This window comes from Lichenostomus cassidix, chromosome 5 (genome assembly GCF_008360975.1).
Source record: "Lichenostomus cassidix isolate B80296 chromosome 5, HeHo_3.0, whole genome shotgun sequence".
Taxonomy (NCBI): domain Eukaryota; kingdom Metazoa; phylum Chordata; class Aves; order Passeriformes; family Meliphagidae; genus Lichenostomus; species Lichenostomus cassidix.
The window spans coordinates 38,288,330-38,310,916 of NC_139486.1; the positions used below are offsets into that span (position 1 = coordinate 38,288,330).

Here is a 22,587-nt window from a genome sequence, read left to right on the forward strand (position 1 = left end):
AACATTGCATCTTACAATGTTTAAATTTGCAATTAGCTTAGAATTGTTTTTAAACTACTTCTGTTGGGAGAGGAGCAGGCATCCTGCAGAAGCTCTCTTTCTTCCCTTCCTTAAATTCACTATTTAAGCAATGCACTTGCACAAACATTACTGCCTAATGAAAAAGCTTGTATTGCCTTGCACACATTTTCCCTTGAAAGACCAGAATACATCTGAAAGTTTTCCCACATACAATTTTCCACATACAAAAGATTTTTAAAAAATACAGTTTTAAAAAAGACATCTTTTTAAAAATTAGAAGATATATCGTTTATACATAGCTATATATATATAGCTATATGGACAGAAGTGTACTTCCATGTCCATGTGTGTAGTATCACATTGCTTATATTTAATAGTAATGTAGCTCTTTGCATACTCTAGGTAGTTTGTAAACAGAAATTAATGTATCTGCAGCTACCTAGTCACTTGATGAAATACTCTAAGCCATGTTTAATTGATCAAGGATCTGGCACAGAGGAGCAAAAGGCTTTTGTAAGTACATCCAGTGAATGACAGGAAAGTAGGAATTAGAATTCAGAGCATTTCCTAACTTCCAGACTATGATTTTTTTTTACCTACTCACTGAACAGAACGTGCTGCAAATGTGTTCCGTGAAGAAAGAATGTGGTGAAATACTAGGAGGAAAATACAGATGGTAAATGTCTTTTTCTCCTCTTTTTTGTTTTAAACTTCATAATGAGAATGACCAAAACTGTAGTTCCCCCTTCCCCCACCTTCCTTTCATGAGTACCCTGTCAGTTCCTTCCTCCTTCCAAGCAACTGAAAATCATTCTCTGAGCAGCTGGGATGCTTTAGGGTGAACAACACAGATCAGCATATCATAAGTGTAATTAAATTTTAAACCAGCCTTTTAGGGGACACTAGTTAAACAGAAAGCCCTTTGTATTTTTATCACTTCAACAGCACTAGAAATCAAACTTTCAAATTTGATTATCCCTGGTCTGAAGGTTTTCCACATTACAGAGCATCCATGTGCCCTTTCTGTACAGCCACAGTGTGCCAACATGCCCTTTTTCACAGTATGTGGGGGAATACCTCCTGCCTCTTTATTGAAACTCTTTTGACTCCTTCTCAGTCAACTGTGCAAAATGTGGAAGCATTCGCAGATGGGATGAAGACGCATGTAAGTTACAGGAAAACACTGCAGATCTTGTGTTATTTATTGTGCATCCTTAAATACAGACTGACAGCTGCCAGCTCACAGTTAAGCAAAATTCACATTTGAATCCACATTCCCAGTGAGCAACCTAGTCAAGAATTAAATTATGTCACATAACATGTGTATGTATAGAAGGTAATGGGACTCAGAATAAACGTTTACTTGCAAGGGCCAACCCTGTCAGAGCAGGACAGTCCCCATAGCCAGTGTCACACACAGTAACCAAAACAATCAGCAGCCCCGACTGGCCCAACATGAATGTGTAAGGTAGTGCCACTATCAACACAGCAGAGACCAAAAGGAAAGGTTTGGTGGAAATCTGAAACAAGGCTAAAACTCACACTTCAAGCTGGACATAAGAAGGGCTTAAATTTCCACACCACCACATCCCTGAAACTGACATAAGCACTTTGCATATTAATGCTGCAGTTTGCTAGTATGACTGGCATGCAGATTCAAGCTGATGAGTAGGCACTCTCTTGTTATATCCCAGTTACTGTCTTCTCACAGGTAACAAAGTACCTACTATTTGCTGATAGGATTTCAGGCCCTAGCACAGCCTGCTTTTGTGCTTTATACAGTAAGAGGTATGTCCTTAACAGTTTTAGAACTTGCCTACCCTTCCAGATACACAATGGAAATAAACTACAAAAGCCATTAAAAAACGATCACAATACCATGAATATAATGTTATTCAAAAGCGGTTGATAAAAAAGATGAGTTTAGAAGAATACTTTCCAATACTTAATGGAGACTCTGCTGCAGCAGCTGAGTTTCAAAGCATGCCAAATTCAGTGAAAGTTTGTTGTGTGCATTTGTATAGAAGTCTGTATAGAAATAGGACTGTGAAAACTCCTGAGAACTAACTGGGTTAATTCTGTAATAAAAAAAATACACCAAAAGAATGATTTTATTTCTTTCATTAGACTTCATTAAACACAAACAGCATTGCTACTGTTTTTACTGATTTCCCAGAGTTTGCATATTGTCTTCTTCTAGGATTGCATGCATCTATATTTTAAGAGCACAAGTCAGTCCTTTAACAGTTACTTGTATGAAATTATGTAGTTACTAAAGAGTTTTCAAATGCTTGAAATACTGAAGAACATTTCTAGTTTATGGAAGTTTTCATCTATTACCGTTTGTTCCTAAAGTAATAGCTTAAAAACTGACTAGTTATTACACACAGCGGTAAGCTGTGCCTTTCTGTAGTTACCTATTCTACCCGAAATCCCGTTTCTGCAAGCTTTACTAGCATTCAGCATGACGGATTATGAAGCCACATGTTACCCCATCATCTTTCTCTGTGTTTCTTGGAGGCTCTCTCTCCCTCTGTATAGCCTGCACAAGACTGTGTTCTGCAGTCAATTCACACACCTCACTGAACAGCAAGAGCACATATCTAGGCCCACAGCAGGGGGGTTAATTAACTGTGTAAGGGACAGAGCTAGCTCTAGAGTTATCTTTTACATGCATACAGAGAATATACTGAGCTGACATTCAAGGGAAAATGCAGTAAGCTTCGCACTCCTCACGTTCTCATAAAACGACACTATTTAAAAAAGAAATAAATACAAGTTTAGCAGCAACTCTAGACTATACTTGAGTAAGAAAGATCCCATCTGAAACACCGACAATGGAACACTCGGTTTAAAACTCTTTTCAGGCTGGAATAAGACCTTGCAGATGAACAAATGAAAACATTTATCTCCTTGTCATAGTGCCTGTTCAGATCTACTGCAGTTAATAAAGGTTGGATACACAGGAGAGAGGCATTGGTTGCTTACTTTCGCATTAAGAGTTAGCAGACAATACAGTAACAAAAAATATTTGCATACAGCACCCCTGCTTTTGGTGTTAGTGCGAGCAGAGCTGCAGTAATGTTAATGCCCTGGAAGAGTTTTAGGAAAAAAACCCAGCTGTTTTCAAAACATCTTCCTAAAATGCTGCAATGGAGGGGGTTTTCCATCCCAGGAAAACAAATTGTCAAATATACAAGTGAATGTATTAAGACTAACAGCGCATGCACTGAGTTCAGACAGGGATACTAAGTAATACAAATGGGAAAACAACTTATACTTCCATTCAAATAATGCAAGCCCAGTCAATCAATCCCTTTTGGGAGAGTGGTATCACTCTGTATTCATGAAGTACATATGTGCTTTGAATAGGATGTTGTACTAGATGACCTCTGTAGCTCCCTTTGTACCTACAGATTTCAACTTACCCCATCAAAACACCAATTTTGGTATCAGCCCAGAATGCACATTACAAAAATAAAACTTGCATTATATGCTCTTGAGTATAACCCAAGCCTGAACTTCTCCATCTTTTTCACTTTCCTGTGTCACAATAATCTTACTTCTTATTGCTGAGGCATAACTCACTTCCAAGAAGCATCCTACAGGAGTTTGTGTCTCCAGAGTCAAACTATGGGCTCTATTAACAATGCACTTTGAGGGGGGCAGAACAGACGTAAGCAAGAGTCAAAGGATATAACAAAGCCTAACCCCACCTAGAGCACGTCTCAGAGGTGATCTAGTTTGTGATATCTAGACTGTGATGATCTAATTCAACAATGAGAAGAGAATTTTCTTCAAGTTTCTTTTTTGGTTGTGGTAGCTTGGTAGAGTAGGAAGGAGTTTAAGCACCATCATGTTAGTCTTTGTCATTTACAATTCTTTTCTTGTGGACCTGGCCGCTGGATTGTCCAGGAACAACTTGACTGCATCAGCACACAGCATGTTAGAGTTTCACAGATGTCTTTCTTCCTTACCCACACCCTCGTACCATTTAAAGCAATTATGATGTGGAATTGCAGGGGACAGAGGAGCAGAAAACTCAGAAGCTGCCCTGCTTGGAAAAAGCAGAAGACCTGTTTTAAGTGCCTGCCCCAAAAGGTAATTTCTAATTAAATCAGAATGCCCATATTGTCATGTTTTAGCATCAAGTTTCTTGAGCACTTTTTTTAATGATCAGGTGACAAATGTCCAAAGAGTAACTGCAACATAATAATCTAAAATGATGCCCTACAATGTTGGACTGAAATTACCATCTAGAATTCTTGATTATTATGATTTTGGTAAGTCATACTTCTAGCTTTCTGTTAGACTCAGCTACATTTTAAAACATGAGTGCAGAAAAGTTGTCTTCCTTAGTAGCTTGATCACTATTTATATTTAAAGTCTAAAGAAATCACCAAAGCCACCTCCCCTATGATGGTTTGACCTTGGCTGGACACCAGGTGTCCACCAAAGCTGCTCTGTCACTCCTCTTGTCAACTGGACATGGGAAAGAAAAAATATAAAGAAAGTTTTGTGGGTCAAGATAAGGGCAGGGAGACATCACTCACCAATTATTGTCATGGGTAAAATTGACTTGACTTGAAGAAATTAAATTTAATTTACTACCAATGAAATCAGAGAAGGATAATGAAAAGCAAAATCAAATCTTAAGAAAACATCCCCCCATCCCTTCTTCCTTCCCAGACTTAACTTTATTCCTGATTCCCTATCTCCTCCTGCCTTGAGGCACAGGAAAATGGGAATGGGGATTACAGTCAATTCATCACATGTAGTTTTTGCTGCTGTTTCCTCCTCATGGGGAGGACTCCTTCCCCTGCTTCAGTGTGGGGTCCCTTCCATAGGAGACTGTTTCAGAAACTTCTCTAATGTGAGTCCTTCTCACAGGCTACAGTGCATCACAAACTGCTCAGAATTTGAAGAGGTCTCTTCCATGGGGTGCAGGAATGCACTGCTCCAGCATAGCCTCCCCCATGGGGTCACAGTGCCTGACAGCAAATCTGCTCCAGCGTGGGCTCCTTTCTCCACAGGTACACAGGTCCTGCCAGGAGCCTGCTCCAGCAAGGGCTTCCCACATACTCGGTCACAGTCTTCTTTTGGGCCTCTGCTTGCTCTGATGTGGGCCTCTCTGCAGGCTGCAGATGGATCTCTGCTCCACCGGACAACTCCATGGGCTGCAGGGGCACAGCCTGACTCACCATGGTCTGCACCATGGACAGCAGGAGAATCTTTACATGTTCTCACTCCTCCCTTCTCTGGCTGCAATCTTCTTCTGCACAACAGCTTTATTTTTTTCCTTCTTAAATGTATTAACCCAGAAGCACTACTACCATCACTGATGGACTCAGCTTCAGCTGGTGGCAGGTCCATCTTGGAGCTGGCTGGAATAGTTTTGTTGGACACAGAAGAAGCTTCCTGCAGATGTTCAGAGAAACCACCCCTATAGCCTCCCTGCTACCAAAACCTTGCCATGCAAAACCAATACAACCCAGATGTCCCAAACAAACAGTCACACAATTTTTTAAGCTGAATCAACTCTGCAGAACTTAGAAGAAAAAAGCCTCCCTTGTTTCTATTCTAGTTCATGCATAAAAACCCCAACAATTCCTAACCAAGGACAAATTCTCACTGGCGCTATGGCTGTGTAAGACCACTGAAAACAAAAGCAACTGATGAAAAAACTCACATCCTCCTAGGTATAATTTACCAGCTTCTTCCTTTTTTATAATGGGATATCAGGAGTCAGGACACCCACAGTGGCTATCATTTAGGTCTGATTTTTCTGTTGTCCATGAATTGTTTTATTCAAAACTAGAGATTAAGCAATAAACAAAGACTTTGACTGTATAAGATTTCAAATACCTCATGACTTCCTGCTTGGACCTACAATACATCATCTATACCGAAACCTTCAGGATTTGCAACATAAGCTCTCAAGCAGAATGTAATAGTTCTGTCTCCAACTAATTCTGTTTGAAAATTGCTTAACAAAAAATCATAATGCTATAAGAAATCAAGTTGCTCTCTGCTGTCAGCTTCCAAAAAGTCTTCTCAGCTGTTCTTCCTATACACAACTCAAGTTACAGGAATTCAGTTCTTCAAAGAACCCTCAAGAACTACTTTAGATTTCTTTCTGTGCTTCATCTTCATCCTTGTAGGGTTAGGTAATACTGAAAATAGTATCAATTGTGACAAACAAAATGCAAAGCTTCAACAGAAATTTTCCATGTACATCTGTAATAATCTCCATCCTCTACACTTCAGTCACAGTCATTTGGGTGTACTGCCATTGTTGTGCCTGCTTCATGCATAGGGCTACTATGTGGATCAGCTCTTCCAGTAGGAGATGCAAGACAGACACAGCCTACCATCCTTTCTGCCATTTAGGAGCTGCAGGTACATTTATTGGATCTGCATCCCTAGAAAAGGGAGACTACCAAGACACAGACTGGGCTCAAAGCTGTGATTTCACAGTTTTTTCATCCAGGATAAATACAAACAGCTGTCAAATGAAAACTGTTTCACCCTTCCTTTGTTTTAGTCCTTCCTTTCTGCCACTTCTCTTATGCCAAAAGCTGCGTTCATTCAACTGCACACAAGCCAAGTGAGCAAAATGGATCATGTTCAAAAAATGGCACATCTCAGAGTTAGTCTTCAGCCAGACAACTTTTGACTCCAGTCACTGCACAGCAACATGAGCACTAGTTCTGGCACAGTAGAGCAGCAGAAGTCATCAGCTAGACCAGGCAGGAGGACAGGCCACAGCTTTCACAGCAGCTGTCTAATTTGAAGCATAATCAAAGTGGCCATATAATCACAACCTACAAAATTATAAGGTATGGGATACTAACTCACTTTTGTCTGTAAAATACAGTGAATCTGATGCCTTGGAAGCACAGTGCTGGAACCACTGGCTCCAGAGGAAGACAATGTAAAGAAGTGCAAGCTTACTTTCCTCATTTCTGCACAGTGCTTCAGTAACTCCATATAATGACACTACAAAGTGTTATCATCAGCCCAACCACAGGATGTTCTTAAATAGATATTTCTCAGCAACCTGCTTACAGTCTTTCAAGGACCATTAGGAAAAGACAAAGAAAATAGCAAATTTTTAAAAGCAGGCTTAGGGGGTATTTCCTGTGTAAGTCAAGCATTTATTTTAAAAAGCAGGTACTTCTCTAGTCTGAGTTACCTAAGGTCTGTTACAAAAACAAAAAGTTCAAAAGCTTCTCAAAGAAACATTTATGTTCTATAACCAGCAACATGGAGAATAACTCTTTCTATACCTTGTATGCCACTTCAATAAATGATTTATGGAAATGCACTCAGCCCCACAAAATAAAACATTTTAAAACAGTCTGCATTTTTTAGGGAAGGCAAGGTAACAGAATGCACTGTGGAAAAAAAAATACATTTAAGGATACTTTCTTATTACTTTATTTTCTATAGAACCTAATTGGACTCCTTACCAAAGCAGATTAAATAGAAATGTTAAATTACCTGAAGCCTTGTAATAACCATTTTTTATTTCTTATGATACCACATTTGCTATCCATCCTCTTCACATCTCTTCCAGCACATTGAAAGCACAGGCCTACTTTGGGGCCATTTCCCAATTGTAAAACCACCACAGCACACACCAGTGCAAACAGCATATGAACAAGCTACATCATCCTTTCAGGTGATGCATCCCTCCCTCTCTCCAATGTTTCTCCTCCTTGCTGACTTCCAGAAATAGTAAGTGGGCTGCAAAAAGAGCTTCATCTCCAGTGAATAGGAATAGTCCAAGCAGGAATGAGGTAAACACGTGGCACAGTTGGACGGCTTCCCTTAAAAGCAGGTATGGAAGCAGAAATGGACAGTGGGAAACACTGAGCAAACAGAGATTAGACAAGCGAAGAGAATGGCAATTGTTCTGAAGAAGTGCAAGTGCATTTGGGTGCAACTGCTCTTATAATCCAAACCCAAGCACCAGAGGAAAATCTTTCTCTTTTGGCATCAATAAGCACCTTATGTCATGACTTCTACAATAACAGAGAGGAAGCTACAGCCAGAGATACAAACGCTGCCCACCAAACACGAGTAAGGCAGACAAAGACCATGTGAGAATAGGCCAAGCTCCTACAGAACCTTCGAGTCAAAGTACACATACCCAATACTCAAACCCATTGATAAGAAAAAAGACCCAGTAATGACACTGAGCTCAGTGCAAACTTTGTCCTCAGAGATGGCTGCTAACAGGTCCTCTGCAGTCCTGCCTTCCTCTCTTTTGGTTCAGACACACTCCTGCCCCTGTTCTGGTCCAAGCTAATTGGATTTGTCTTTCAGCCTGAGATAGCAGTAATGCCACCAAGTCTTAGTGTAGAGTTTACAAAGTGAGCCCAAGATTATTACAGCACCCAGCATTTCAGCATACCCTTAGAATGTGATGCTGGTATTAGACACTGTTAGCAGAAAATTTAACCTCATGGCAATTTATACAATGAATTTTCAAAATATTAGGTGGGGAGAGAAGGGGCAAGGGATCTGTTTTCTGAGGTTTACTGGCTATCCCAACCAGTCCAAGAGCACACAGAAACTCTATCCTGTGGGTATAATTGTAACAAAAACCCCCAAACAAACAAGAAAATACCACTGCCACATGCCTCAAAGTGGGGTAAATTTCTAATCAACAACCCATTTCTCCTTTCGTACAAAGGTTTATTAGACATTGTCTAACCAATTAGTCAAACCTTGCCTTTTCGAGGAAAGGACTTCAACTAAAACAATCTTAGAATATTTAATATGGTGTCACACATGTAACTAAACACAGAAAAACCTCTAGTACCATAAGTGCTAAGATGAACTTTCTGTCTCAGCATTTTCTAGTCCTAATCAGCATAAAGCAAGAGCTGATCATTAATATTTTAAAGGCAAATAAAGGATGTAATGAAATTTTGGAGACATCTGACCCACTAAAATATTTTTGAAAGCTAAGGCTCAAAATGACTGTATGTGTGTCAGTTAAGTGGGTCTCCTGCTAACTCAGGAGAGGTCAGAAGGGAAGCTAACTATCTGCTAAATGCCATAATACACATGGTGTTTAAAACACACTTTCCTGAATAGAGAAATTTAAAAGCTAGCAAAACAGACACCATACAGAGATGTAATCAAATTAACTATGAAGGTGAAGGAGATTCTATCACCTGCAAAGCTTCAAATGATCAGCGATTTTAATTCAAGCAACTTTTGAATAACTTTGAACCCGAAAAGATTATTCTAGAAGTACAACGAGCTACATTTGGTAGCTAAAACCAAATGATGTTAAACCCATTATGTAATGATGGAATAAAGCGTTTACATCACTTAAAACAGCAAAAAGAGATAAGCAGGTTAAAGAAAGAGGAAAGGGCAAACCCTGTTTATATACCTGTTACTTTAAGAGTGCTACCTAGATTACTTCCTTGCAGTTGCACTAGTGCCTTGAGAGCATACCTGACTATTGCAGGGGATGTACAAGCTTATTAAATACTAACTCTTGTTCTGAAGGAATTTAGTTTGAAACTCGAATAAAAGCAATGCAGAATTTCAAGCTGGAAACTTTGTTCTTGTGCATGAAGACAGGAACTCTTATTATTCAAATAGAAACCCCAGCATATCATACATGGACTTAAACCAACCACTGCCCTATTGCAGTCCAAGGTGATGTTACCATAAACAAGTACACTATAATAATGTCCCATATAGTGCCACAACCCTGCTGCTGCAGGGCTGTCCTGCTTACCACTTTGATTATTGCCTGCATTCTTAAAAGAAAAAGGAAGGTTTAGGGATACAGAATTTGATATGTTTTTATACTACCATAATGCCCCTTCCCACTGCAAACGATAAAAGCAGTGCATCTGGCATTTACTACAATGACACAACAAAACCATCAGTTTTTACCTGGTGTATCCAGGAAAATGCATTGGAGCATATCAGTAAGGTAGACCCAACTAGAACAGCTGCTTCTAAAAATGTGTGGCTATTTATTTCCTCTCTTCCAAGTACTCCAGTTTTGTGACTAATATTACACCTAGAAATTTTTGGTGACCACAGTAAAAAAAAAAAATCTGTTTACAGATCCATCCAGCTGGCAAGCCAATTTGCCCAACAGATCATTTTGCTTATCTGCTGGTGAGACTGCTTGACTTCTTGCAGCACCCAGAGACGTTCACATTCTAAGTGTCAACTTCTGTGGGCTCTTGAAGTTTTCTCTCTATAGTTCTCCATGTAAGTGGGATTTAAAGGCCTTCAGATTGCTAGTCTAAGAAGAATAGATGCAAAACTAAAAATTAAAAATGGCATAATATCAATGCTTACTGAACTCTAGCCATATGATTTATTAGCTTTTAAAATCTGAATTGACACTCACTGAGGGCCTGACCCAATGCTCCTGTTAGTAGGAGATGCACATAGCTCTAAACAAAAGGTTGTAGAGAATATTTGAGAACCCAAACTGATTTGCAAATTCATAATAACTCCTACAGAATACTCTCAACATTTCACAACTAAAAACCTTCTCCAAAATATCTTTCCATTAACAGATCAAAACTGAATTTGTAGTATTTGCATTTCTCATTTAACTAAATTGTATTTTGCTCAAAAATAAATTTCATTCTTGATTCTTGAAACTGTCAGAAAAAAAGCTATGCAACTACCTGAATGCATTTAAAAGTAATTTGAGAGAAATTACTGAGTGTCTCGTCAGTTCTCCGTGACTGTTATAAATTCCAAATCTATTTTGTGATAGTCATGTCTAAGTGAATACTTAAAGGAAATTAATATATACTAAGTTTCCAAGTTTCAAACAGAGAACAGTACCTTTAGGCCAGACAATTTTAATTACCTAGCAGACAAATGTTAAGAGCTTAGTGTACTGGGATGTGGTAAACTGCTTTCCCCAAACTATTTACTTGAAGAATGGGATACGTCTGTTTCTTGAGATACATGACAAAATTTAGAATGAGCTGGAGAACCCAAGAACCTAATTTTGTCCAAGTTGATTGCTGAAGCATTTATTACTTGCCCAAAGGTGTGTGTGGAGTTTTTGATGCTAGAAAGCTGCTGACAATCATGCACTTCCACACCGCTCTGGGCTGGCCACAACTCTGAAGAACCAACTGCTGCTCTGAAAAATTGCCACACTAGACTGAAAATGAAGTAATTTATAAAGAGAGTGAATGGATATGGAGCAAGACTCCACAGGCTTAAATACTGCCAAGTATTCAAATTTTCAGAAGTCCAAAATAAAAGGATTGTCACTCGCTGTTCTGCAGAACATCAGGCAGCTCTAAAGCATATATCTCAAAAATTCACATCACGTATTATAGTTCCTATGTAATTTTTCTGTTTTTAAAGGAAAAACAAGGTAAACAAGTTCTGCCTTCTATAAACAGTACAAACAATCACTGTGGTTTTTCTTACTGAGTATGGAAAAAACGGGCTCATTTCTTCTTGCTACACAGGGCAGTCTGGGTTCAACTCTTTTACACTCTAATGGCCATTTATTATTGACACACTGCCAACATTTTACTGAGGAAACCTTGAGAAAGAAAAGGAAGGCGGGGAAAAAAAAAGTAATTATAACTTCTTAACTGTTTCTAACTTGTCTTACCTAACTTTGGAGGGAGTTCACAGGACAAAGAAGATATGTTCATCGCAACTCAAGGGCTTTATGCCTGCTAGCTTTTAAAAGTCTACTGTAAGAAGACACTTAGAATTTTAAAAAAAAAAAAATGGACCAAGAATTATTTTTCAGAGAACACATCAGATAAACTCTGTAGCAAATACAAGTAATGAACTGAAGCCTAATCTTCCTAGTAGTTTTTTATAGTCAGTAGAGTGAGAGTTGCCTGATTGGTAAAAATTAGGTTCCCTTGTCTGAATTGCCCCCAGGTGGTGTCTCCACCACTACTGATCCCCCACATTCAGACTTCATTTCAGCAAAACTTTCATCAGAATTCTGCAGTCGCCACTGCCTACATCAACCTGTTACATTACAATTAGTGGGGAAAGTTGAAGAAGACATCTTGCACCTCACTACCAGTTTTGACCAACTTAGGACAAAGAAAGACATAAAGAAAAGCTCAAAGAATGATGGACCTAATTAAAACAAAACCAAAACCCCACCAAGAAAACCTGCATTTTGTCTGGTCATCACCTATCTTCCCCGACACCAAGTCAGATGTCTCTGCTAACTTGCAATCTAACAACAGGGGAAGAGCTACTATAAAGAGACTATACACTTTCTGGAGTTTCTGAAGGTCAGAACAAGTATTTGAAAACCTAAGTGAGAAATGAATAGAATACTGAAAGTGACTCCGTATAATGACCAGAAACAGGTGAATTCACATGAACTTTGCCCATATTTGAAGAAAATAAAACACTCTATTTTCATGAACAGAAAATGTATACCAGATTATCACTTCAGTGAACATCAAGATTTTCTAAGGATGAAGACTGTGTTCTTGGCCTCCAACAGTGTCAATATAGAAGAAGCACAGAGACTTCATGAAACTCTGTGAAGGGCATTCTTACCCCTTTAATACTTTAGGTTTATTTGCTCCCTTCAAGAACCAAGCCTATCACAGTCCCCACAATAAAATAAGGGGGAAAAAATCGTAGTGAGAGTAATAAGGACAGACAACATTCAATTAGAAAAGTGAAATAAAAAAAAAACTTTATAAAAAAATAGTGTACATGCATTTGGCCCACTCATGCTTCCCTCATATGTCATCTCTCTAAATCACTTCCAGAAAGGTGTATTTTCTCTTTATTTGTTCACCACGAAGGACCTTTAGTCCACCTGTAAAAGCCAGTACAATTAACAGAAAACAATTCCAAACTAGCACTACAGAAGCAATGCAACATGATCACATCCATCTCAGTCCTCTTCAAACCTATGCACCAGGAGTTGAGCAGAGTGGCTCTTCAATGCCTTATGAGTGTGTAACACATGACCCATATGTTGGAAAACACCACCTAACACTGTCTACCCAAGTCAGTCTTGTTCTTGGTTAGTACCAACAAATAAGACAATATTTAGTAATAAAAGTATTTTAGCCCATAGCTGTAATAGAGTCAGTAACTCATAGCACAAAAAGCCCCACATCTCAGGAAGTGGCTTATTTTCAAATCAAGTACCAGGCAGTAGAGAACAAACATCAGAGACAAGCTTTTGCCTGTATTCTAAACTTTGGACACACTGTCTTTCTCCCTTCTCCCTTCCAAAATTCAACACACTTCAGAAAAGCTGGGGACCAAACTATTTCAATAGCAACTAAAGATACATAAGGCTCTGAAAAGCAGATCCCTGGATTTGATTCCTTTTCTAACCCTGATACACTTGGAATAAATCAAAATACTGCTTCTGTGGCTGTGAGGTTGTTCCACTGAGGCATGCAGAATAGAGCAGAATGAACTACTTTAATCTGTTTTAACTTATAAAAATTCATTAGTAGATTTAATCCCTTTTCCCACCATCCAACTAAGAGGCATTTAAGGGTGCTATACAAAACAACCTAAATCCCAGTCACCATCATCTAATGCTTCGCTTGTCTTTCCTTCAAGTATAAAAGGGAAAAGGGAATAGTAGGCCTTGAAATAACTACTGATGTGTGAGGTTATCCAGCAAGTCAAAACATGTAGGAGCATCTAATAACCAACTCTCTCCATCAGTAGGGGATTTTCAAGGAAATACTGTAGTTTAATTGCCCATTTTCTATCTACAATGTTGATTTTCAAGCAGAGCAGGCTATTTTGGAGTTACGCCCTGGCTTATATGAAGATGAAGGATGTATCCAACTAGGTTCAATTAAAAAAGTTTTCCAGCTGCCTCCAAATCTGGCTTAAATACAGCATGAATTCAAAAATTAAAAGCTGGGCCAGAAAATCAGTGCTGAAGGAAGAGCACCAGGGGGGAGGTGTGGAGAGTTTTTCTTATTTTTTAATGACATCATGAAATGGTCAGTTACATTTCCTAAACTGAGTTGCTCCAGTGTTAAAGTACATTAGATATACAAAAATTAAGTTCACAAACCAACAGTGAGAAGTCTAGGTGGAGTTACATTAAGAGCAGAATGGTAAATTCAGGTTTACAGGCCAGTATGGGTTTAATAATGATTTAAGTTTTAAGAAAGGTCTGAGACAGCTTAGCAGTATTTCAGTCATATACAGATAATTATAATATCTGTTTTGCAAGAGAGTTTGGAGCAAAAGAGGCAGCAGGGAGAGATGCATGCACTCTGCCTATCTACAATCATCTGTGCAACACCCAAAATTTGCTTCAGCCAGTATATCTTGAGAATATGGAAGATGATAACTTAATGAGAAGTCATTATATTCACATTTTCACACAATATTTGGATGCAAATTAAATAAATACCAAAGATTAAAATAGTAAGCTTATGCAGATTTCTCAAATATTCACCTCTAAACAGGTGCTGTTCACACTGATCAGAGGGTTCAAAAGGATCTGACAATTGACTGAGGCAGTTAACTTACTTCTCCTTATGTCCGGATAGACCACCATCTTTTTGACAGGAAAAAAATTACTGACTACTACAAACTGTCTAAGAAGGATTCTACAAAAAGGTTTTTTTCATATATTTTACAACTGCTTTATAAACAGTTGGCATAAATGGATGCTTGCAGTTACATGGAAATTAGCATATCTTTATCATTCATGCCATTTACTTAAAGAAGATCAGTGTTTAGTAATATGTAGTGTTCCACATAAACAACTGGAACTGAAATTAAGCATCACCTGCCTCAAGTCATTAGTAACTAAAAGTTCATATGGCATATTTGCAGACTTGATCCATTGCTGACAGAGTAACTGGCATTTTAATACATCCTCGATCAATCTTGGAGAAAGGAGGTATCAGAAACTCCAGATAAAATTGGCAGGAGTAAGTCGTCAGTCCGTCATTTATTTCCAGATTTTTATTCCTAAATTCTGATGGTGTTCATCATGTTTATCTAAGACAAACAGGCATATCTTGCCTACCCTTCTTACACACAAGCATGAAGTACTCTTTCCTACCTGTTAACTGTATCTAGTTTCCCTCCTGCTGTCTAGCATTCTTGAGCTTACTTTCCCTCTCACCAAAGCACTGCTTCTTCTCTTTACAGAACATGATGGAACATGTTTCGAGTACAATTTTCTGATAATGTGCTCAGAAAACCTCCATAAAAATTCACCTTTACTATGATTGACAACTGTTCAAGAAGAACAGTCTCATAGGATGAATTTATGCACATTACCAATCTTTTCATTACTCAGTTACGGTACCTGTAATAAATATAGCAACAGTAATGCTTAAAAGGTATTTCAGACAGTTTTTGAAGACTTAAATAACAAGATTCCTTTGTCAATCTAAACCATATGTTTACATTTATTCAACTATACAAAACCATGGTTAAATTACACTATCATTTTTTAAGTCTTTCCCAAATCCCCTTTCTCCTTACTTGCTATTTAGTGGTAAGGTTAAAAGGAGCCTCACCGTGAACATACAGGACTTAGAATAACCTCATCTATCTCAATTTCCTGTAAACTCTAAATACAAGCAAAATTCACTAGATTTGCCTATTCATAATAATAGAGATAAACTTGCTTTTATGGTGTGCATTTTTTCTAATTATATTCCACAGTTTCAACTACTTTTCACAATAAAGTATGTTAAAGTTTTTCCCTGTGGAAAAATAAAACCTCAGGTATCCCCACATAGCACATATATGCTGACAATTATTTTTGAGTACATTTTCTGCATATATACAACTCTTCAGAAATCAAAATAACAAAGGGATCCACTTTATTCTTTCCATGTCAAGAGGAAATGCATTAGAATACAAGTCTAGTTTTCACAACACTGTTTTCTCGAAGATTCGATGGATTCCACTGCAACTACAAGAAGAGACATTTGCATTTTATTTTCAAGTATAAGGGAAAGAGCCATGTGATTTCTTTAGTACATGCTTATCACCATCACCCTTTTATTACAGAGTCAAAAGACTATTTGTGTAAGCTTTCTTTCACATTTAAGACAGAATATTGCTCTAACATTTTCAAGAGATTGTGATAAAGACACGCTTAGAAATTCCTCTATATCAGACACAGTATTGCTAAAAAATTTTTTTGCTGCCCACATGTCCTCTTCCTTGTCATTGAAAAAGACAACTATTATGATATGTACTCAATCGTGATATATCTGTAAGTTCATATTCTTCTTTTTTCAATTAACTACGGGGGAAAAGAGGCAGAAGAAATGGTACTACTTCAAGAGTACATCCCTCCTGCTCCTTTATGCTAGCCCTGCTCTATCTCAGTCTTTCACTAGTGTCACTGCTAACAATTCCCACACCGCTTCGCCAGAATTTGAAAAAGTATACACTAATAAACTTCCTCATGGAAAAATTTAAAAGTACATTCTTTATGGTTTATATTTTAAAGAGTGTATTTAACCCAGACAAAAGCTGAGTAGTGGTAAGTAATTGTGAGTAAAATTCTACAAAACAGAATGCCAAGAGAAGACACTATTGTAGAATAACACGTGAAGGAAAACATGCTAAGACTATGACTTTCTTCCAAAGATGTGAAAACATTATAAAAAACAGTGCTTCAAAGCAACAGAATTAATTCACATTTACAAGCCAGGCTTAGATTTGCCAATTACAACTGTTCTCCAAAAAGTTACTCTTGACTTCTCTTTATGGAAAAGGGGGGTGGGGAAAGAAAGAGCAAAGAAAGTTTTAAAACCAATGCATTCAGAGTTTCCAAACTGCAGCTCTCACATTTATAGCTGAGGAGCAAGACTGTTAAACTGAATTCCCCCTATTGCCCTCAGATTAGAAAAGAAGTAAGCACAGTTTAGAACTCTGTGAAAATAACACAAAGAGACTAGCAGAGGGAAATCTGCTAGCCTGAAGGATTCATACTTACTGCCCTTCAAATGTAAGTTATCTTCAAATAAGTTTCTTTCTCTTTTTGCAGTTTTCCTTTCAAATGTTAACACACTCAGCATATATTGCTCCATCGTCTCTCAGGTATAAAAATCAAAGTCTTTATTTTCACCTCTGACATTTTCAAAAAAACACATAAATATATGACATACCTTATGCTGTAACACTTCAACCCTGCATCAGCTAACAAATTTTTTTAGGTTTAAGCTTACACACTGTACAGCCTACTTGCTTTCTTTTTGTACTTTGCCAGATCTCCTCAATTTCACAAACTTCTGAACAGAACTGTCATTATTAATTCTCAGCAAGACACCTAAGCCACTATGAATCACTGCAGTGACTGGCAGCAAGTGTCGGCACTACTCTCACAATGCTTCAGAAATGGAAGGAAGTTCTAAAGCAACTAAAAGCTTTTAGCTAAACCTAGCGCTGACTTGGTTCTTGCACAAGTCTTCATGCAACTTCATTAAATAAGAGAGCAAAGAAAAAGCGTGTATTAGGTTGACATAACATTTCCCAAGCCAGAAATATTTCATTATTCCACCTCTCTAACACCAGGGTCTCAGCTCCATGACTCTAAGTAGGAACACCACACAGGCTGGAATTTTAGTTTCTCACACTTCATTAAAAGCTTAAACAGTGACCATTATGCATCCTATACCTGTCCACAGTGGAGCAGGGCCCTCAGAGTTTATTCACTGGACATCAGGCATCAAAACTACTTGGCTCTAAACAAGAGTACAGATTACACACGTTGCTCTCCTTAACACATGCACTTCTCCATGCTGTGTGAAATTAAACTGTTGATTAATATTGTACCCATAAAACAATTGATAATAATTATTTTTCCTGAAGGTAAGTGAAACTGAAAACAGAAAAAAGGGCTTTCTTGTAGTTTCTAAGATGCTGCTCAATGGCATTGCTAAGTCAACGATTTCTATACAACAGATTCCTGCAAATAAAGAGCAAGTGAGCACTTCTCTGCATAGAGAAGTCATTCTTTTCCCAGAATTTACATTTACCATGACCATTGCATTTTAGCAGTCATACTACTTTAACAACATTATCATCTGGGACGCTGGCAGCTCTACAGTCCAGTGGTACAGATAACAAAATATTTAAATTTCAACATTCTTAGAGAAGTTCACTGTTGTTCTGATAATCAAACCCACAAAAATACAAAGAAACAAACTACTGTGACTTCATACTGACTGTATTCACTGTGTAGTAGAAGTCAAGTCAAACTTATTTTTCAACATCTTTTGAAATCTTAACCCATGTTCATCCCGTAAGCAAGTGTCCTTTAGTAGTTTGAGTTCAATACAAAATATATAGGTGCATTTCTAGTGACGGGTAATTTAAAATAAATGTTAGTATACACCATTCTGTAGCAAAACTTTAGAGAGTTATAAATATAAGTTTAAAACTTATGGTAAGATGTACTTGCTTTCTTATATTCCACTCAGTATCTCACTGCCTCTCCATGCTCCCCACGTGAACTCGTAGTCAATACTGTTAGTTTCATGGCATCGGGACAAGCTAATTTTGAAATTACCATGGGCATCCAGAGCTTACCAGGGAATCCTGAAACAGCTTGCTGTGAGACATAGCCACATGCAGAGGCTCATGCTGCTTTTAGGGAATAACTCATCTTCCAGAGAGACATGCTATCACAGCAGCAAAACCTCAGATTTTGTTGAACTACTATTCTCATTAAAAAATCATTTTCTTTGTTATCCTTACATGTTTCTTCCTAGGTTCACTGTTCCCCTATTAAAACATACTATAATTTTTTTCAGCAAACAAAATTTCTAGATAAATGTTAAACACTGTCTGGCCATTTTCTTAGGAATAATAGTTCTCAAAACAGAACACATGCAGCTAGTAACAGATGAAGGGAGGTATCTAGATGAGACACTTAGGCATTTTACCTATGCTCTAAACTTTTTTCCCTCTCCAAAGGTCTAATCAATTGACCTAATTTGGTTCCATTATTAACACATTAAGCAATACAATTAAGGAACTGTTTAAGTCAGTTAACTAGGGATGGGAGGGTGTGGTGTATGAGGGGTTTGTGTATGTGTTGCTCTTTTATGTTCTTAAAAAAAAAAAGTGAGAATAAGTTTTGTCGATATCTCAATGTTACACATTTTTCTTCTCATTACTAATGAGGCCCATGTTTAAGATGAACCATCTTTCTATTAAGCATTCAGTTGCAATTATCAGTCATACTTTAGAGCCATCAAAGAGAATTCCTACCAAATGGCAAACATAAGACAGTTGTGGTGTGATTTATCATGGTAAAAACATACAACTAATTTTCAAATGGTCTATTAAGTATCCATAAGTGACATATATTTAGTTGGTCCAGACACTAAGAAAAATTCCAGCATACTCACCCATACACACTGTGTAGGCCTACTAAGTCAAAATCTAAAGATATGCCTAAACCAGAATGGTCTAGTTTAGAAGAAGTTTCAAGACACTAATAAAGAAAGCGACAAAGCGACAAAGTTAATTCATTTTTCCATCTCTCTTAATCTAAAACATTAGTTTCAACACAAGAAAAATTGCTATAGCCTCCACAGATTAAACTAGTTTCTTGTTTGATAGACTCACAATAACTCATCCTATCCTTTGTTGAGAAATCCAATAAAAATCAAAAATGTCTGGTTGCCCACGCTTATTTTTGCACTTAAAGATTTAGCAGCTCTTTTGGAAGCTGGGAAAAGAGACATCTTTAGAACACAGTGTTAAAAATACATCTCTGTTTCCTTACCTGTTTCTCACTCAGAGCTGTGATTTTGGCTTGAAGTTCATGAAGCTGTTTCTTCAAATCAGCATTCTGATTAGAAAGAAAAAATATCTGTGAGAAAGATATTCCATTTGTTAACACAGAGTAGTAACAGGAAGGCGGGTTTTTTTGTTTGTTTGTTTTGCTTTTGCATCGTGTACTACAAATACAGCACCTCTGGATGTACAGCCAATAAAATTCAAGAGGCTCAACAAAGCCTTATTTAAGTCACTGAGTGCAACAACAATAATCAGAGGACCTTTCTAGCACTCAGAAAGTCCAGTTTGGAAAAGAGATTTCATTAAAACATCCATTAGTGCTTATCACATTATAAAGCACATTTGTACATTTCATCAGCTTTACAATTTAAACAATAAATGTTTGTTAATATGTAATACTAATAGTATCTTACTGTATATAACAGTACGCTATGGTATATTACCTAAAACATTCTCACCTATGCTACTTATGCAAAGACATTTACATTTAACTGTGTAGAGTATTGAACGTCTATTAAATTTTAATTGACACATATCAGTTGAAGGTGAACGTACCTAAGTCCTTATTTCCATGTATGTTTATGCCTTAGACTGTACTAAAGATAATTACATTTGCCTTGGCCCATCATTCATATCAGCACTTTCCTTACAGTAGCACTTTTCTAAGGTTCAGATTTGAAAGCCATAAGCATCACTAGAAAGATGCAGACAGAAAACAATTTTTACCACAACTTTTCCTTTTCTACTGAAAAAAAGTTAAAGAAACATCTGTCCTTAGATTAAAATCTGTGAAGCTCTGCAGAAATGTGACAGGGAAGCAGGTTTTCCTTAATTTTTCTCCTTTCCCACTTTTGTTGTTCTCATTTATGTTGTAAAGTTTTTAGACTAGATTATGCAGATTCAATGTGATAAGCAGAAATATTAAAACCTAGGACTACTGTAAGTAGAGGAACTTCATGCATATTACCTATTTTTATATTCTTCCGTATAATTTCGAAATGCATTTTTATCATAACTTACAAAAAGTCTCCAGTTCCAGCAAAACCAGATATTGACCAGTCATCCTCCCTTCTTTTAGATTCTACTTAACAATCTGGGATAAAAATGCATTAAGAGCATTGGAAACAGGGACCAAGTTTACTTTTCCTGACTCTAGGAACTTTGCACGGCTGCTTGCAGCATGACCTTACTTTCAGCAAATATGAACTGAAAGCGAACTGCTCTGCAACCTAATTGTTAGCAGACCTGACCAATGAATAACAGCAGCAGATACTACCCAAATCCCATCAGAATAAGAAAGGTCTAGAGAACAGATTTTCCAATACACGCTGCTTAACCCCCACTGTCAGAAGTTTAACTGCTGGAGTGTTATTAAAAGCTGTCTTCTCACTTCACCAAGCTCAGAAAAAAATGTACATTCAGAAAATTACAGGACATTTACTACTGTATGGGGATGGGAGCTCTTAATAGCAAGCCTCAAGTGAGCTGCCTTTATCCCTCTACTCAGCATTTCACACTGGTTTGAGAACTCCACAGAACTCCCCATCCAGCATACTGGAGTGTTCAACTGCTGTACAAGAAAACCCAGAGACCTGACACAGTCATTGGGAAAGGGATGACTGCTGCTGTCTATGCAAGGAGTCCAGTTATCCAGCTTCAGCAGCTCTGAAATTTCCCAAGGCCAAGTGCCCATTCTATGGACACTACAGCGCTGGTAAGATACCCAAGACAAGCAATCTGAACACAGCCTTAAATTATATTGTTTGGACAAAATTTCTTGGACAGAAATTTTCTTCTTGTACTGTGAACGTTGTGATACTCCAAAAAAGAAAAATGCGGTTGCTAATAATGGTAGCTTTTATAGAGAGATGTTTACAATGGAATCAGAAACTTACTGCACATCTGAACTGCACCATAGCCCAGAAAAGTCACTTGATTTAAACTATTAAGAATATGTATGAGGCAAAAGGCTCCATAATGGCAAGAATTTTGGTTTGTTTTAAAAAATGCAACAGTCATTGTTCAAAAATTTGTTCATAAGTTTTCTTCTAAACACGGTCTTAGCAAGGAAGAAGGTGATCCAGAAACATCTGAAATCTTCACATTTCATGCACTGTTATTTCCTGCATTTTTAAGGGCAAATAATCCAATATAAAAAGAAATAATTACCTGTGGATCTTGCTTCATTTGGGCAACCAATTTCTAGAAAGAAAAAACATACAACAATACAATGTAAATTTTCATTACAAATCCTGTTGAAAAGTTTAAAATTCAGTATTTCTAAAAACCTTTGTAAAAGCGTAATATTCAGTTTAGAGCATTTCAATAGCAAAGCCTAGAGTGCAGTATTATAACACTTCCAAACCCATTCTTATTAATATAGTAAAAGTACTGTATTAAGCCACCACTTTTGCTCTTCCTAAACAGCTCTTGAACAAGTGATGCTTTTTAAAAACAATTTAGGCCAGCTGGGTAAAATAATCTAATAGCTGTGTCTCCTCTATAACTGCTACTCTCTTTGCTTGCAGTCACAAGAAACACAAACCACAGATAACCGCTGCAGGCACAAAAGCTGTTTGTATATTCAAGGGCAGAATGTTTCAAGTACTAAAGCTCTGCCTGTGTGTTGGCTTGGCTGGTACCAGATGGAAGACCCATGTTCAGAAGTATCTTTGCCACTTTTCTCCCTCAGAGAGAGATTGAGATCATTGTAGAAGAGATGCCCTACACATCCAAGGGAAAGCAGACAGATTGTTACCATTCACTATTCTTCCTCCCTTGCTTCCT

The 22,587-nt window shown here is 37.6% G+C and overlaps 1 protein-coding gene across 9 annotated transcripts in view; it reads right to left on the reverse strand.

The window, feature by feature from the left end:
- The window catches only part of PHF21A (PHD finger protein 21A), a 135,053-nt gene that overhangs the window by 74,338 nt on the left and 38,128 nt on the right, over window positions 1-22,587 (reverse strand). For 8 of the 9 annotated variants that reach the window (XM_085062453.1, XM_085062452.1, XM_085062449.1 and 5 more), the window contains 2 exons: window positions 21,970-22,002; window positions 19,787-19,873 (listed from right to left, as the gene is read on the reverse strand). In XM_085062453.1, the coding sequence (XP_084918579.1) occupies window positions 19,787-19,873; window positions 21,970-22,002 (120 nt within the window). The remainder of the gene's footprint in view (window positions 1-19,786; window positions 19,874-21,969; window positions 22,003-22,587) is intronic. The other variant, XM_085062450.1, reaches the window with a different exon arrangement.